General features: G+C 41.2%; 1 protein-coding gene across 8 annotated transcripts in view; it reads right to left on the reverse strand.

Moving 5' to 3' along the window:
• The window catches only part of HDAC4 (histone deacetylase 4), a 275382-nt gene that overhangs the window by 244142 nt on the left and 14355 nt on the right, over positions 1-16885 (reverse strand). For 7 of the 8 annotated variants that reach the window (XM_064515482.1, XM_064515488.1, XM_064515487.1 and 4 more), the window contains exon 2: positions 405-650. The exons of the other annotated variant lie outside the window; for it this stretch is intronic. In XM_064515482.1, the coding sequence (XP_064371552.1) occupies positions 405-426 (22 nt within the window). In that variant the 5' untranslated portion in view covers positions 427-650. The remainder of the gene's footprint in view (positions 1-404; positions 651-16885) is intronic. 8 annotated transcript variants of the gene reach the window in all.

Here is a 16885-nt window from a genome sequence, read left to right on the forward strand (position 1 = left end):
TAAATAACCGATAAAGACACATCAGCAGAATCATGACCATTCCTTAGAGGAACACTACATACCATTAAGACACATCAGCATAGATTTAACAAATTAAGATCTAGTTAACACCTCAGAAAATACCTAGATGTTTCAGTGATACTTAACACAACAGTTAGAAACCTAAATAGGCAGGATTTTCTCATAACTGGTAAAGGCAACCCAACCTTAAAACTGAGACTTAGAACAAAGTAGGAAAGAAAGAAGTACCAGGAGAGGGACCGAATTATCATTTCAATACAGTAAAAAGTCTGCTCATTCAACAAAAAGTCCTTTCATTCTGCAGTTCAGACACAGCACTTTTTTGGCCAAGTCCAATGATGGTTCTGCTGTTCTCACTTGATTTAAAGGGATTTTGTCCTTACCTGGATGGCTTTGGGAGCTCATTGCTAGTAACGTCTAGTCCTTTTGAGAATGGGTTCGAGATCAGTTTCCAGGCAAGTAAAAGCAGCTCTTAAGAGCTCCAATGCTTCACTAATACATAGAAATAGGAAGTGGGTATTAAATCATGGCCACCATATAAAATCCAGGGCAAAATGACATGCTGAGCTGTATACAAAGTAATCCAACAGGGTGGCAGAATATCTTCTAATGGTTTTCAAAATGGGAACCTGTAAAGAAAAAGATGGCTATATTAGAGAATTAAGATTTACAGCTGTTTAACTTACACATTATACTGCAGATTTTTTTCAGAAGAAAAGATTAAACTAGGACACCATTTAAGCCATTAAAGGTTCCAGAAAGAATAATTTTCAGAACTATGGATGTAATTTTAGTTAGTAAGTATTAGTTTGCATTCTTTCATGGTTAAAATTTAAACAGCTAAACAATAAAACTTTTCAACTACATATACAAGTCTTAAAGACCTAAACTTGCGTGTTAATTCTGATCCTTCAACAGTACCATATGAAGCCACTTCAATCCAACAGCTTCCATATTTCAAAAGCCATATGTATTAGCGGTAACTGTACTTCATGCATCTGTTCTCCAAAGTTTAAAGAAAGATTCCCAAATGCTGGGAAGTGGTCTTGCAGTAGGAAGTAAAAAAAAAACCCACACAATCAATTCCATTACTATCCTGCCCAAACCTCCATCAGTTTACAAAAAAAAATAATTTTTTTTTTAAAAAGGTCATATTGCCTTGAGGAAAAAAACACCATTTCCAATTATTTTTAGGCTGTATATTAGAGGTAGGAAGAAAAAAACAAAACAAAACACTGAGTCAACTCATTCAGTGTACCCCATCCCCTCCTTCCACCCCAAAAAGTCCTCACAGAAGGTGCATCTGATAGAACCACAAGTTCTCACACCAAAAGAGCCCGCTGCAAGGTGTCTTAAAGCTCAGGTCTTGGCGGGGGGGGGGGAGTTGGTAGTATAAAAAGCAGCATTCAGTATTTATAAATAGCCATGTTTTACAGGTAGGACATCTTACAGTCAACTTGCACTGTTTGTAACATACAGAGTCGAATCCACCACCGATACGTGCTGTTACAGCTACTAACGCAGATTAAGCCAGTCATTTGCTTCATATGAAGAATTACACATAATCACAGCTCATTTTTCTTCCTCCACATGGAAAACTTAACCAGCATGTAGGCTGCTAACAGATACCTCTTCTGGATGCTGACAAAGGCAAGTTAGAGACACAGCTAAGATTCAGAGGTGCTCCTTGCTGGCCTAATAAGGAGTTTCTGCCCCCACAGCTTTGCTAGCTAGACAGTTGATACCTACACTCCCTAACCCGCCTCAGACAGAAATCAGCCTGCTGGCATAAGCCAACTAGTTAACTCATCTAAATTAATCCAGCTGACGCTGCTCAAAGCAGAGTAGGGAGCACTCATCCCAAACTCCTCCACCACCAGATCTGTGGGTGTGGTGACCTCCAGCAAAGAGACAGCAATATTCCTCGGGCAGTGGATGATTATGGCTTAAACTACTACTGCTGCTTGCACAATAAGCCTCTGTCCACAAATTATCTATGCCATTACAGTTCAAGTAGTCCAATCTATTCTTGGAAGAGCTCTTATCATGCTAAACTTTAATCTCCTTCCTATCATTACATATTTGCATTCCTTTCTGGTAAGGCTGCAAAAAAAACAGATATTAAGACTATGCTAAACACCACCACAGTCACTTATGAGGAGCACTGCTTTATGATGGTACTTCCCTGGTTCGCAATATAATGCCTAAGCATACACTGCTTAGCAAGGAGGCTTACTTGCTGTATTACAATAAAAAGCCCTCTTAATTGGCTGTTTCTCTCAACCCCAAGTATCTCAGCATTAATGCTCTCCAAGTTTCCCTGCCTATCTTGCATTTTTGGAGACCTGGAATGCTCTTTTATGCTATGCATCAAATTCAGAGAAATTAACTTAAGTGTCATTTCTAATCCCTACAGGTCTCTGCCATCCCAAGCGTTCAAGATCTTCCAGTTCCATTAATATGCACATTCCATTGAAAACAGTCAAGTCAACTTAAACCAGGCATCAGCAAATATTAACATGATTTATTTCAAATAAAAATTGCAGGTAATGTTACAGCATTAGCAAACAGCTGTAGACTGAAAGGATTCAGAACAGAGTTAACAGATTTATCCACCTATTTTCACCAGCCGAGAAAGAAGTACAGAGCATGAACGATGAGAAGATGTATATTTATTTCCTGAAGAAGCCTGACTGAAACAATAGCAGTAAATCCACTTAACAGCATCACTGGTTCCCATGTTCCCACTTCTTCCCCCAAACTTCTAGCTAGATTTCAGTCAGGCATGAGAGAGAGGTGCAATATTAAGCTTCTGCATATTTGGGGATTACTAGTGCCTGGGCAGAGGACAGACCACAAAATAATCATGCTCAGATGGAAAAGCTACAGAACAGGTTCACGTATGTAAGCAACATTTTCTTTAAGGATAGATTTCCTCTATCTGTTCTAGAAGAGTAAGTAAAGTATAAGCACAACACACCTTCCCAGGATATGAGCAGCAGTCACTTCCTAACTTACCTCACCAACAAACTTGCTATGTTATTTTTCAAATACCACTTGTGCTAAGCTTAGTATAGTCCAATGAGACATTTCTAAAGTAGGCAAGAATTGTCTTTAGGTCCCTATTTGCAACAGTTCTTATGCAAACGTGTGGTTTTGCCACTCTCTCAAAAAACATTTCTCAAATTAGGAGGAGTAGAAGCAAGATGCTGCCTACTCCTATGCCTAGGACATTTTGAGGTCTACAGGGTTTTCCAAGAAGGTTTTGCCTCTCAAAAAAAAACACACACACAGCTTGTTTTACTTATACTCCATTACCTTCCAGAACAGGAGTGATCATCTCTGGCCTGCATTTCCAATCGTAAAACAAGGAACCTATCCCACACACCATGCATATTCCCAAGGCACTCTTCACACAGCTCTTCAGGCACAGGCAAGGAGTGGGACATGGCCTGGAAGAACTAACCCAGACACATGCCATACACGATGGGGATGGGGATGTATTTGTTTATAGTAGCATGATCCTCTCATGAGTAATCTTATAACCAACTGCTTTGGCCAGACAGGCCACTCGCCTTCCTTTCTCAGTGAGGGGAGGCCCACGTGCACGGCAGACATCTTGAGCTTTCGCCCCGCTGCCCACAGGCAACATTGCCACTGCATGCATGCTCAACCCAAGGCTGCGCAAGACCAGATTTACCGGGTGCCAAAGCAACTGGCCTGTTCCAGTACAAAGAAAAAAGCCTGAGAGGGATGGATTACTGCTGCCACAAGAACGCTCTGCGTAGCCTGCCCATCTTTGTGCTAGCCTCAGGCCTGTCTGCTGGCTAGATGAATTCCCTTGGCAGACAACAAGCAGTCACATGCTGACCATGCCTGCTTTGGCACTTTGAGTGCTTCAGTATGGAATCCTTCATTAGGCACAGAGAGAAACGCAGCTAGAGACCATCCACACACAAGAGTACACTAACAAGACCCAAAGAACAGGGTAGACAGACTAAGTGGCATTGCAGGTAGCATATTAAAATCAGCAGATGTGTAAAACACACACTTCTTCAATCCAGTTTAACAAAGAAGAGAGCAAGATCAGGCTTTCTACCTTGCAAAAAAATAATTCAAAGTTTGGCCCCTTCTGGGTTTAAAAAACAAAAAAACCCAAACACACAAGCTTTGGACAGATAAATCAATGCCTATTCATCTCACTGTACTTCTAGCAAGGTAGCAGCCAGTAGCACGTGTCCCCTAAAACCACACAGGTTGGTGAATCGGCAGCTCTATCCTTGTCACATCCCTTGCTTCAGAAGGTAACTGTCGCCCAAATGTGCTGTAACCTCACTGTAGCCAGCTGACAACAAGCCTCCGTATCTGTGGTCACCATATGGTAAGAGATGGACCAGAGGGCTGCAGCCTCAGCAAAACCCATACTTATTTTTGCTGTTCTGTTGACTCAGCAAACCACCGTCCCTTACTACGCACTTTCCCTAGATTAAGGCACCGTTGGTCATTCTAGTTTCCATCTTGTTCTCCTCCTATCAGGGAGCATGGCAGTTTGCTGCATCCTTTGCAGCATGGCAGGCAGCCCTTTTGTCATTTGGGCCAAGGAAAGAAAGCAACTGCTTAAAACATCTTCATCAGGCTTCATCTACTTCTTCCAGAGGCTGCAGAAACAGTAATGACACATTTGCCAACAGGCTGGGTCATCATGGATGCAGTTAAACCTTCTACACACAGGAATAAGTTGTATGTTAGATAGCCCAGGGAGAAGGAAGATGGACAGATTAAGCATATGGCTGTAAAAAAAAGAGCTGTTTAACAGTTCTCCAAAATAAACGGTATTTCTAACCTTCAGCAGTTTTCTCATCTTCCCTCTCCTCCAGTGCATGACCGGGTTTGCACTTAAACACGAAACCACCACCACCAAAAAAAAATACAGTCCCAGAATTCGGTTCTAGAGTATTCCACACACTTCCCAAGACCACTTCTTTCTCTACTGGGCATCTATCCAACAATTAAAAGATACAGCATCACATGTGTACCAGGCAATGTAAGTAACCTGGCAGTTTTCCAAGTCTGTTTGCATACATCTCTCAGCTACCGAAAATAGGCTTTTTCTTTCTCTTAAAAAAAAAAAAAAAAAACCACACACACAAGAATCCTACTGTTTCACCATATGACTGTTTTGACAGTATGAATGTTTACCTTCCTCTTCTCATCCCATTCCAGATGTGTCTCTGTACAAGTTATTGCAGTAGCTGCTGTCTGCCTTGACTTCAGTAAGGCTTTTGACAGTCTCCCGTAACATCCTCACAGGCATGCTCAGGCAGTGAGGGCTAGATGAGCAGACAGGGAGGTGGATTGGGAACTAGCTGAATCAGAGCTCAGAGGGTTGTGATCAGTGGCGCAAAGTCTAGTTGGAGGCCTGTAGCTAGCAGTATCCCCCAGGGGTCAATACTGCATCCAGTCCTGTTCAACTTACTCATCAATGTCCTGGATGAAGAGACAGTGCACCCTCAGCAAGTTTGCTGCTGATACAAAACTGGGAGGAGTAGCTGATACACCAGACAGCTGTGCTGCCATTCAGGGGGACCCTGACAGGCTGGAGACATGGGCAGAGGGGAACCTCATGAAGTTCAGAGAAGAGAAGTGCAGGGTCCTGCACCTACGGAACAATAACCCCACGCACCAGTACAGGCTGGGGGCTGACCTGCTGGAAAGCAGCTCTGCAAGGAAGGACCCGGGAGTCCTGGTGGACAGTTGACCGAGTCAGCAACATGCCCCTGCGCCCAGGAAGGCCAAAGGTACCCTGGGTTGCATTAGGAAGAGCACTGCCAGCAGGTCAGGGGGGTGATCCTCCCCCTCTACTCAGCCCTGGTGAGGTCACATCTGGAGTACTGTGTCCAGTTCCAGGCTCCCCAGTACAAGAGAGACACAGAGCTACTCAAGCAGGTCCAGAGAAGGTCTACAAAGGTGATTAAGGGACTGGAGCATCTCTCACATGAGGAGAGGCCGAGAGGGCTGGAACTGCTTAGTCTGGAGACAAGAAGGCTGGGGGGGGGGGGGGGGTCTTATGGATGTGCTTAAATATCTGAAGGGAGGGTGTCAAAAGGATGGGGCCAGATTCTTTTCAGTGTTGCCCAATGACAGGACAAGAGGCAACAGGAACAAACTGAAACTGAAAATAAGGAAAAAAAACACTGTGAGGGTGACTGAGCACTGAAACAGGCTGCTCAGAGAGGTAGTGGAGTCTCCATCTTTGGGAAATATTCAAAAGCTGTCTGGACACGGTCCTGGGCAACATGCTCTAGGAGACCCTGCTTGAGCAGGGGGGTTGAACTAGATGATCTCCAGAGGTCCCTCCCTTCCAACCACAACCATTCTGTGATTGCTACAGATGTGCAGTAACCAGTAGTGAAGAGTTATGACAGCACTTTATTTACAAACCTCTACTTCTGAGAGCCTAAACTGATACGGTACTTCATTCAAGATAAAAATCTTGACCTAAAGGCAAACTTCCAAGATTGCTTTAAGCCAAGTTAGTTCTCTTGCTTCAGGATACCCAGATATCAATGACTGCTTCATCTGCAAACCTTGTCAGGCACATTCCATCAACACCCCCAGATGGCAAGATATATACTCCAGAGCTGACAAAATCACTTGAAAACATTAGTTAAACATAAAATTTAACTGCCTGCTTACTCAATGCATTAAAACATGGCATAAATCACACATGACAACCAAAGTGATCTTTGACAAATGCCTTCTTCATCCTGGCATTTCTTTAGGGCATAGCAGCATTCCAGTACTGTGGGTTTTGGCATCCAAAAAGCACGGAAACACCTATCTTCCAAAAGCATTAGCACAAATTTTTCCACCTGACATTACAGATATAAACGCAGGTAACAAAAGATTTCTTTAAAAATCTATCATGGTATTTGCGATTCCTAGATGCTTTGATTGCTGGGTTAACAGGCAAACAAGTTTAGCCATCCCACACACTCCGCTTAATACGGCGACAACAACAACGTGATGTTTGCTTGGATTCCTACTCCTAACGTGCAGCCTGCAGAAGAATCAGCACTGCAGCATGCATGTGCTTTGTACAGGTCCACAGACATGGTTCAAATCAATTCCTCTGCTGAAGCTTATTGATCAAATTTCTCATTTGAAAACAGGTCCAGAACTTTACCCAGGGGAAGGGGGGGTGGGGTACGGGGCGGCAACCTTGCTTTTCAGAAGTTCATTTTAAAAGACTGCCAACACAGAAGCTACAATATGACAGGAGGTGGAGACGAGGAATAGAGAGGCGGCATATAGCCGTTTGAAAATAATAATAATAATATACTGTGACCACAAAGTGATTTAGTATGTCTTTATTTATAGCACAGGCAGTGTAAACAGTCTCCCAGGCTGACTCCTCTCTGTAGGAGCCAAGTCTCCAGAGCTGCCACTCTGCAAGTTGACCAAAATAATGGTGGCAGTTCTGAGGATGCACGCAGCTCTGTGACAACACCATTTCACCTCTTACTTTTCAAGCAGAATACAGCTATGCAGCTTTAACAAGTCTGTCCTAAGAGACCAAGCCACATGAGCATTTGCCCATTCCTGAAGTGCTAGCTATCTTAGTTTCAGCAATACGCAGCGCTCTCCCAGAAAACATACTCACAGGCTTCAAACACTGTCAGATGTTCTCTCAAGTAGCTTTAAGTCATGTTTCTTTCTTTAAACACAGAATGCAGGAATAAGATCTTGCTATAAACAGACTGCTGTATAAAACATACCATCAGCTTAACACACAGTTGCAGACAGAAAAGCAACCCGAACGTAATGATGTTAATAGGAAATAGAACATCAATTGGCTGCTGTATTAAGCCAGTTCCTCCAAAAGCATGAATATTTTGTGTAAGTCTGAAGTCGTGCCCTATTTCCAAGTACACAGGATAACTGGAAAATTTTCAAAGACAGGCAATAAAAATGAGCAAAGATGTGGCACAGCTTCCCTGTAGAGACTAAGATTACAAGTTTTCAGGCTGAACAGAGATGACTGGAGGATATTACAGTGACGGTGTGCAGTATCATGATCAACAAAGAAGTCACCAATCACCATTTTCCATCTGTTTCTTTCACAGCAAAAAGTTTTTCCCTTTATCTGGGAGAAAGCTCCGGGGAGACGGAAGCAAGGGAAGGTGGAAGATGGGGGGTGGGAGGGGAATTGCATGGCAAGTTAAAACAACCACCAAAAAGCCAAAGCATTACGTACTCCTTCCAGCAGTATGTAGTTGTGCTGAGAACCTCTGACTCAGGGTGCTGCAGGCAAAAAGGAAGAACAGCAGAGTTTTTCCACAAGGCCATGAAATCCAGAAGAGACAAATCAGTGGCTCATTAGAAGACTGTTTCAAAGAAATATCACTACATGCATGGCCTGTTCTTACATTCCTCCCTAGGTACATCCTCTTTGGTGCTGCTGGAGACTGTGCCTATCAAGTCCCTTTAAAGACAAAAGCCCACCACCAACCCATGCAAATAGCACTAGCAAGAGAAAGGAGAAACTTTGGTTTTAGATGTTAACAACTAATTCACTGAGAATGCTCTTGAGTCATCCAGGTGGTGTTAGAAGGACCAAGTCTCAAGCCTTAATCTACTGTGAAGTTGCCTTCACAATAAGGCCCATTGTAAAATTTTAGCAAGGCTTTTTAGCAGAGACATCAAGGATGAACTGCCAAGGTCCACTGAAGCTGACAGACTTCAAGGGCCATAGACTAGTTCCCCAGCAGAAAGGGTGGGGAGGGGAATAGATTCAAGCATTTTTTCCTCTTTCCCTAGGACTTAAGAAGTATTCAGTTCTTTCACCAAAGAGCGTGCTGTTCCCAAACAAAAGAAATAAAAAAAATCCACATGCTCAAATCTGCTTTGTCCTACAATGACGTGACAGAGTCCCATCTTGTAAATTGTTACGTTTACTTCTTATAACTTGTACTGGACTGAAATCAAACTCTTCATTCGTTTCCACAGTCAATACATGCACATCATTTCAGTCAAAGAAAACACCTCCACCTGCCATTTCACTTAAGTATCTACATGGCACTCCAGTATTCACACGGATTAACAACAGAAAGCAAAAGTCAGCTTTCGTGCCTGAAGCTTTTACAGTTATAACTGTATAACTACCAAAAAAACCCACTCCAACCTAACACAGATGTTATAAAGTTTCTCACCACTAGTATAATATGCACGTGCATTTCACAGTACAGATCCAGACTGGCTTGCCCAGCTCTCAGTACTACAGCATCACATCTTTGCTAGACGTGTTATTTCCACACTCTTATCTGGCAGTAGCAAAACCAGAGGTACATACCCTTCTAAGATCAAAAGCTCAACACAGTGATTCAAATGGACTAACCATCTATGAAATACAAAGTACTATCCAGTACTTCAAGGAATTAAAATGCAGTGTATTTGTTTAGCAAATGCTGACATTTCAATGCCAGCCATTATAAGTGCTGTTCTCACATGACAGCCTAGAGTAGAACAAATACTGTGTTTCCTCCTCTCCCTTAAATTTCCACTTTCAAATACACGCTGTGAAGATTTACTGCTTATATGCTCACACTTAACATTGTAACTTTGTGACAGGTTTCATATGGTTAAGAAAGGGACTCTATTTGTCCTAACTGTTAAATTACAGTGTGTATACATTAGGCCTTCAAGGATAACTGATATCCACTTTGTATTTATACGATTCCTTCAGAGAAGGCTATGATACATTGCTAGACAACCCCTGGTAGTTACTTTTGCAGCAATTCTGCTATTACTTTAGGCAGCAGCTTGCTAAGCAAGTCTTTGCAACATAAGCAGAGCTATACATGCACTGAAATCACCACCCAGTGTTAAAAGAAAACAAAATGCACAATGACCACAAATGACAAGATATTATTTATGAGCTACTTTATGAAAACTGAAGTCATGCCAGGCTATTCTAGAATAGCCCACCCATACACACATAATGAGATAGATTATTGCTAACAAAACACCTCAATAAATGTCTCAAGAAAAAAATACTGCCTACAGTTTTGTATCTCTTTGCGTCTTCTGTCGTGAAACAAAACACTTCACTACTAATGCCCATGGCAAGCAAGTTCCTTGAGCAAGGGCTGACTTCCCAAGACTTCTTTTTCAGTTGTCTTCTGAAATGAAGTCAGCTGCTAAAACTGTCTGATCTCTGGCATGGCAGCCCTTGCACTTTAGTTGCACGAGTCCAAAGGCTGAGGCACTAGCCAAACCAAAAACATAAGGAAAAGTGGTATTTCAGTGGCAGATGTGAAGACCTCTTCACCCATTTTGAAGCCCACAGAAGTCCGTAAGTTAAACACACGTTCCTCATGAAGCCCAAAATCCCTTGTGGTAACATGCAGGCACTTTAGCAAATCACTATCTTAACCAACAATTATACCAGCTTTGAAAACCGGAAGTGTCTCCTGCACATCTTAAAAAGAAAAGCCTTAGATCTTCTAGTGGACACCACGAAACCCAAAAAAATTTTGTAGCTCTTTTCCTTCGGTGCTGGAGTACACAAGAGTATCGGCATTAATTCAATCTTCAAAGATTTCATAAAAGCTACTTTGATAAAATATACTGTACAAAACACCAATAGCAATACTATTGGGAATCTGAAGATGAAGCACCTACTGGCATCTCCTCTATTTTTGGACCTTAACAAGTGTTGCTATAGAAGCAGTACTCCATAAGGTATCTCAAATATCCACACAGGCAAGAAGCCAAGGCTTTGGAAACAACCAAGTGCAGACAAGTGGACCTAAATCATCTGATGCCTAATCCAAGATTCTGAACGCGGTATCATACTTTAGGAACCCTGAGAAATCTGGAAACACCACCTCATGTTCTGTCTGCGGAAACTCCAATTTAAAGTGGCCAACAGCTTGGGAAAGTTTTAGATTCAAGCAGGAACACAGCTCACACAAGAGCTGCAGTTTCAGAAATGCAACCGGCTGTGTAAAACCTGGGAATATGTAGATCGGCAGGATTGCAGAACCCTCTCTGAGTAGCAAGACTCTGGCAGAGGGTCTGAAAGAGCAGGATGCTTCTGAGCTCAATCCAGTTTCTCAGCAAGAGCAGCAAGAACAAGCAGCCTCACAGATGGAACCGCGTGGGAGGGGGAAAGGATAAAAGTCTGCCTCAGGAGGCTGTTCCAGCTGCTACTAAAGCCTTGGAGGAATTGATACAAGCCATGAAGAAAAGACTTACCCATAAGGAGCTACTCCTTGTCTTGACCTTTTCCTGAAGCCCTCGTACCCTATCCCATGTTTTTCCTTCATCCTGGTACTTCAGGATTTAAGAGAAGAGTTCAAATCAGAACATTGAAAATAGTGCTTGACAAAAGGCAAACAAATACTGTGGGGTTGTGGACAACATCCATCTCCTTTCTTCATTTTTTCTTTGCTGGGCATCCTAAAAAACAAACTTAACTTAGAAGCAAAAAAATCAGAGCTCTCTTTGGAAACACATAATTGAGAAATGACAACAAAAGCCTATCTTCTTTTCATAAAAATTTCCCTAATAACATTCTCAATGCCAGGAAGAGTTTGACCAGGAGACAGCAATCACATCTCTCCAACTGAAATATTCCACCCCAAGTTCCAGAATATCTGAGGCTTCCAACTGATGCGTGTTATCAAAACACAATGCTTTAGCAACTGTGATATTCTTTTAAGACCTCCCCTAGTTCATGCAAATTAAAGTTTCAGCAACTTTTAATGTGTCCTAACATTTAAATACCAAATCTACAGTCTCTATATCACAGCACTAAAGTCACATTCAAATATTCCAGCAGCTCTGAGATCTGTCTACTCTGCTGACACCCATTACCACAAAGCACATGATGTATGCACTAAAGACATTTTCCAAGTCCTCTTCTTGCATGCTGCTAGCATAGGAGGCAGCACAGGGAAAACTGAATAAGACTAGAAAGTTCCTGGACCCAACCATCATTTTCCTGTAGACTTCTTCAATAACGCAGCTTTCAAACTGCAAAACTCTGTCTCTTTGCCTTCTTGTGTATAAAATTCCTTTATTTTTCAAAATATCATGCTATAACCAAGAAAGATACTGACATTTTGTAGCTCTTTTCCTTCAGGAAACAACTGAAAACCTTCAGCTTTCTGACCATATTTTCACCAATTAAGGTTAGAACAGGTTAGCTTTCTCAACTGCTAAAAATGAACAATACACAATTCTTTACCTAGGTTTTGTTGGGTTTTTTTTAATCCATGTATACAGGTAGAGGAAGCAGAGAGAAAAACAGCTACCTTTTTTATTTGTGTACTTCAGCTGTTACTGCCCACATCTGAACTTCTTGTTCTTTCTGATGAGGAATCAAAATTACTGGTCACTGGCTGTGCCTAACCCATCTGGTCTACCAGCATAAAATAGCTGAGTACATTAAATGTGTCATCAATCACTGTTAATTACTTCATTAACTTGGAGAAGGAATATTGATTTTTTTTTTAAAGAACAAACACTGTTTGAAGGTTAGTCTTTTTTTATTGAATGCTATCAGCTTACCAAGAGAAAATAATTTACAGTCTGTACACTAAAGCAACCCTGTGACATAGCTTGTGCAATTCTTTTGTCTAGTAAAATATTTCAATGAGTTTCTTTTGAACGCAACTACATTGCAATGCTAGTTTTAACCAGCATTAAGTTTAACCAGAAACTTCATTATGCATATTCTTAAGTCCTCCATGTTCATTGCACGATTTTAACTGCATAGCCATTCCCACACATTTTTCATCAAGCTCTGAAGTTCTGACCTTTGGCAAGCTCTTGGAAAGAAACATATCTCAAAAAACAAGCTACATCATCTTCAAATAGACACCTTTACTCTCCCACTGCTTCTGAGGCTGGACTGTGTCAGCCCCTGAAGATCTCAGGGCCACTGCACTGCCTCCATCTCCCCTTCTCCAGTAAGCAAGCCAACCTCTCCATCCCAGCCAGAAGGGTTCCTCCATGTGCCTGTGCCTACTGACAGAGCTTCATCCAGCCACCACAATTCGGGAAGAAGGGGGAACACCACTTAGCTCAGTTCTTCAAGGAAGTTTTTTTCTATTCCTCAATTAAACGTTTTGAAAGTTCATTGAGCTATTGCAAAATTTCAAAGTTATTTTGTTTGAGGACAACACCACTCACATTTCCTAAACGTAGATGACACATACCATGCAAAAACACCTGCTGATACAGCCCTCGCGTCACTGGCAGGGACCGATTTGCCAACCGTCTCTGCCTGTACATAACCTTTACTGCCACATCAGCGGGAGTGATTCTGCAGCTGCATTAGCACAAGATGCTACAAGTGAGGTGTAGACAAAAGGTTGGAGACCAGAACTGGTCTGCACTGATGAATACAGATAAACTCAGCAATGCTGACATAACTAAATTTGGCTCTAATCACCAGAGATGAAGAATTTGAACCCCAACTTGCTCCACATGTGCACCCTTTGGTTCCTAAGCTCCATTTCCCGTAAGATTGCCACAGAAACAGGACTGCATTTGCTACTGTATACTGCAGGGAAAAAAGCAGATCTCATGTAAGCGCCCTCAATTCTGGCTATCGCCCAACTCGTTTGACCACAACAGCAAGTCGCTCACTCACAGAAGTTAGGATCGTGAGATCCAAAGTTTACGTTTTTGTATGCTATATTACTACTTCCTTACACCAAAGCACATTTCTTCTTCTATACTGCTACCAAAACACAAGCACTTCCCACAGCAAAAAGCAAAAACCCAGGAGCTTTCTAAATCTGCGATGTAACGAGAGACCAGATTTCTGATTACACGAGAGAAAAAAGCACATTGCCCCACTTCCGTAGGGTGGGCACATCACTAAGCTGATTGCCCTGTATTCCCCAGTCCCAGCTCTTGTTTCATTCTTGCTGCACTGGTACTTGACCACCGTAATATGAAGGGTGGATAATAAGGTCAAACTCTTCTGTATAGGTACCACACCTCTCATGTCCTCCATCCTCCACATGTAGACCCCAGTCCTAACTAACTTTTGGTATTACTTTTCCATTTTTGCTTTTGATGCACCTCTGTATTTCTACAGCCTATAAAAAGGTGTCATGATGTATGACTGTAGTGCATTATATACTTGTATATCATTCCGCTCAAAAGATTTTCTAACACCACATCATCTAATCTCAAAATTTACATACGATTATAAAGGACACCGCCTTGAACAAAGGCTACAGAATACTTCACTGATTTTTTTTTCCATTACTATGAAAACCTGTTCTCCTCCCCTCATCAGCATATGAAAAGTGATGTTGACATACACCTGCAAGAGCACAGCAGAGCTGGGGGTCAAACACTGAAATTCAGTTAACTGACAGCACTAAAATACCAGCCAACATTTCCCTTTGCCATGAAGGGAACTTTCAACTGCAGCTAGAACTGGATGGGTGGTGGGGGTGTTACCTCCTGGGTCATGCCTGAAGCACATTAGATTACCTCTAGGACTACAGGGTAGTCCTGTCCATGCTGCTCAAGTTACTGGCTTATCTGTCAAAGCTGTCAGGATATCAAGCATTTCAACTACATAAGCCTGCCAGTAACAGAACAGTCACCAGAGGAGGACAATGCAAGTTCATGTCTTTATTTGCATGAAACTTTCAGGCTTTCCCACCTTCTTCATTTGTAAATTAGAGGTCACACTCTCAAACCACAAACATAACCAGAACAGAAAGTGAGTATTTCTCCTTTATAGTGTTTGAGTTAATCCATGCATTAAAAATGTAACCCTACTTAGCTCATTTCAATGACCAACATCTCTTTAAAACTTGAACCTTCAGTTAAAAGTTTTGAGATGACACCCAAGAAATACTCTAGAAAAAGCGAGGGAGAAACAACTCGCCTTAGTCAAACTTTTTTATTAAACACCATTGAAGCAAAAAGCACGAGACACCTTCTTAAAGGGACACTGGTGGATTACCTTTCAAGAGAAAGATTCCATCAAGCTTTTGAGAGTTTACTTACTACGTGTTACTTGTAACACCAGGATTATTATTTAACTCTGAGCAAAGGAAGATCCTTGTTTACTTTATGATTTAGACCACATTTTATATAGCCCATTTTGTCTGTTTGCACAACTCTGACACAGCAAGACAAATTGAAATTGTTTCTTGAAATAAGCCTGGACTGTAAAGCCACAAAAACTGGGACATATTTCAAAGACTGATAGGGTATCTGCTGCATTTTTAAGGAGATTTTAAAACACTGTCAACTGCCAGTTGAAAAAACAGACTTCAACTCACTATCTTCAAGGAAGGCTTAAACCCTTAGCTTAGATATGAAAGGATTCACCTTCTGTTAAGTTTCCACAATCTATTCCATATCACCAAAGGAGTTGTAAATTGAAGTGTATACTGCCATTTATGACTTTGCACACTATTTAGCTACATGTACATAACATTATTCCCTATAAAGTATTCTTCGAGGGTTGGAATTACGCATCAAAGCAATTTGAACCTTGGTTTGTCCCTTTTCAGATGTCTCAATTATCAAAGTAACTCTGGCCCAAACATTACAGTCTTTTATATGCTCTTCCGATTTTTTTTTAATTAAGAAACCCTTTTCATGCCCCTAAATATCTTTTAATATCTGAAGTTATTAAATAGATTAAGATACTAAATACATAGTTTAAATTATTAAGTTATTTAATATCTTAAATCTTCACACAACAGTTTCAGGTAATACACCAGAAGCAGTTGCTCTGATTTCAAGATGAACAGTCAAGAACTACCAAAACTATGCTATGTTGACTTTCCAGAAAGCTCTAATACAAAAATCCTTTGCTTTATGACCTGCTATGTGCAATATGCTGAAGTAAGTGGACAGGAAGTAGTACAAAATAATTTAAAAATCCTGGGTTTTGTTGTTTTTAATGATAATCTGGATATACCTTGTATCACTATAATGATTTGTAAGTAATGTTATGCCAAAGGAAAAAGTGACCTAAAAATGATTGTTAACATTGCAGTTCCTTTCTGTAGGAAGTCAGTGAACATGCAAAGCTATTTATGATATGCTACAAAAGACAAATAACTCCTTTGGATTTTAGTTTTCTCTGAAAGTTTTTCTTTCAGCAACAGTTCCAAGTCCTAGCAACCTTATTATGCAGGCCCTGCAAAGCAAACATGCCTCCGTTACCTCAAAATGCTCTGTATGCAAAGAATGCTCCAAGACTTGGGGGGGGGGGGGGTGTCGGTTCTTGAGAAAATTAAGTTTTTCCCTGAAATGGAATGGAGAGATAAGATCAAGGGAAAAGGAGCAGAGGCGCTTATATCCAAGTGCACAGAAGCCTGTAAACATGTAAAAAGGCAGTCATCTCTACCAAGAGTGCAAGAAGCCAATAATATAAGAAAACAACTTCAAGTCTGCTAAAATATATTGCATTAAAAAAGCTGCATAACTCCAACATGGAATTATACAGAACAGTTCACTTTGGCCAAGACAGGTTTGCTTCTCATTCAAGGAAATACTGAGCAAGTAGCTTTCTACCATGAAAGTCTCTCACTTCTAAATATTACAGCATTTATGAATCACTTTGAAAACTTACCTCTTCCTATTTTGATTTGGAAGTGCTATAATCTGTATCAGTTTAATAGATGTTTACAGGACAAAACAATAAACCCACTGTTCTTAAATTCAGGGTAAACCAGTAGCATGAAGACCCACAGCAAGAGTTTATTCAAATATCCAATTCTGACTTTACACTGTCATTCCTCAATATGGGCTTATATCACACAAGCTGACTGAAGTCAAAGGAAAATACACATCCAGATGAAGACCAGGA

The sequence above is a fragment of the Dromaius novaehollandiae genome, chromosome 7 (genome assembly GCF_036370855.1).
Source record: "Dromaius novaehollandiae isolate bDroNov1 chromosome 7, bDroNov1.hap1, whole genome shotgun sequence".
NCBI lineage: Eukaryota > Metazoa > Chordata > Aves > Casuariiformes > Dromaiidae > Dromaius > Dromaius novaehollandiae.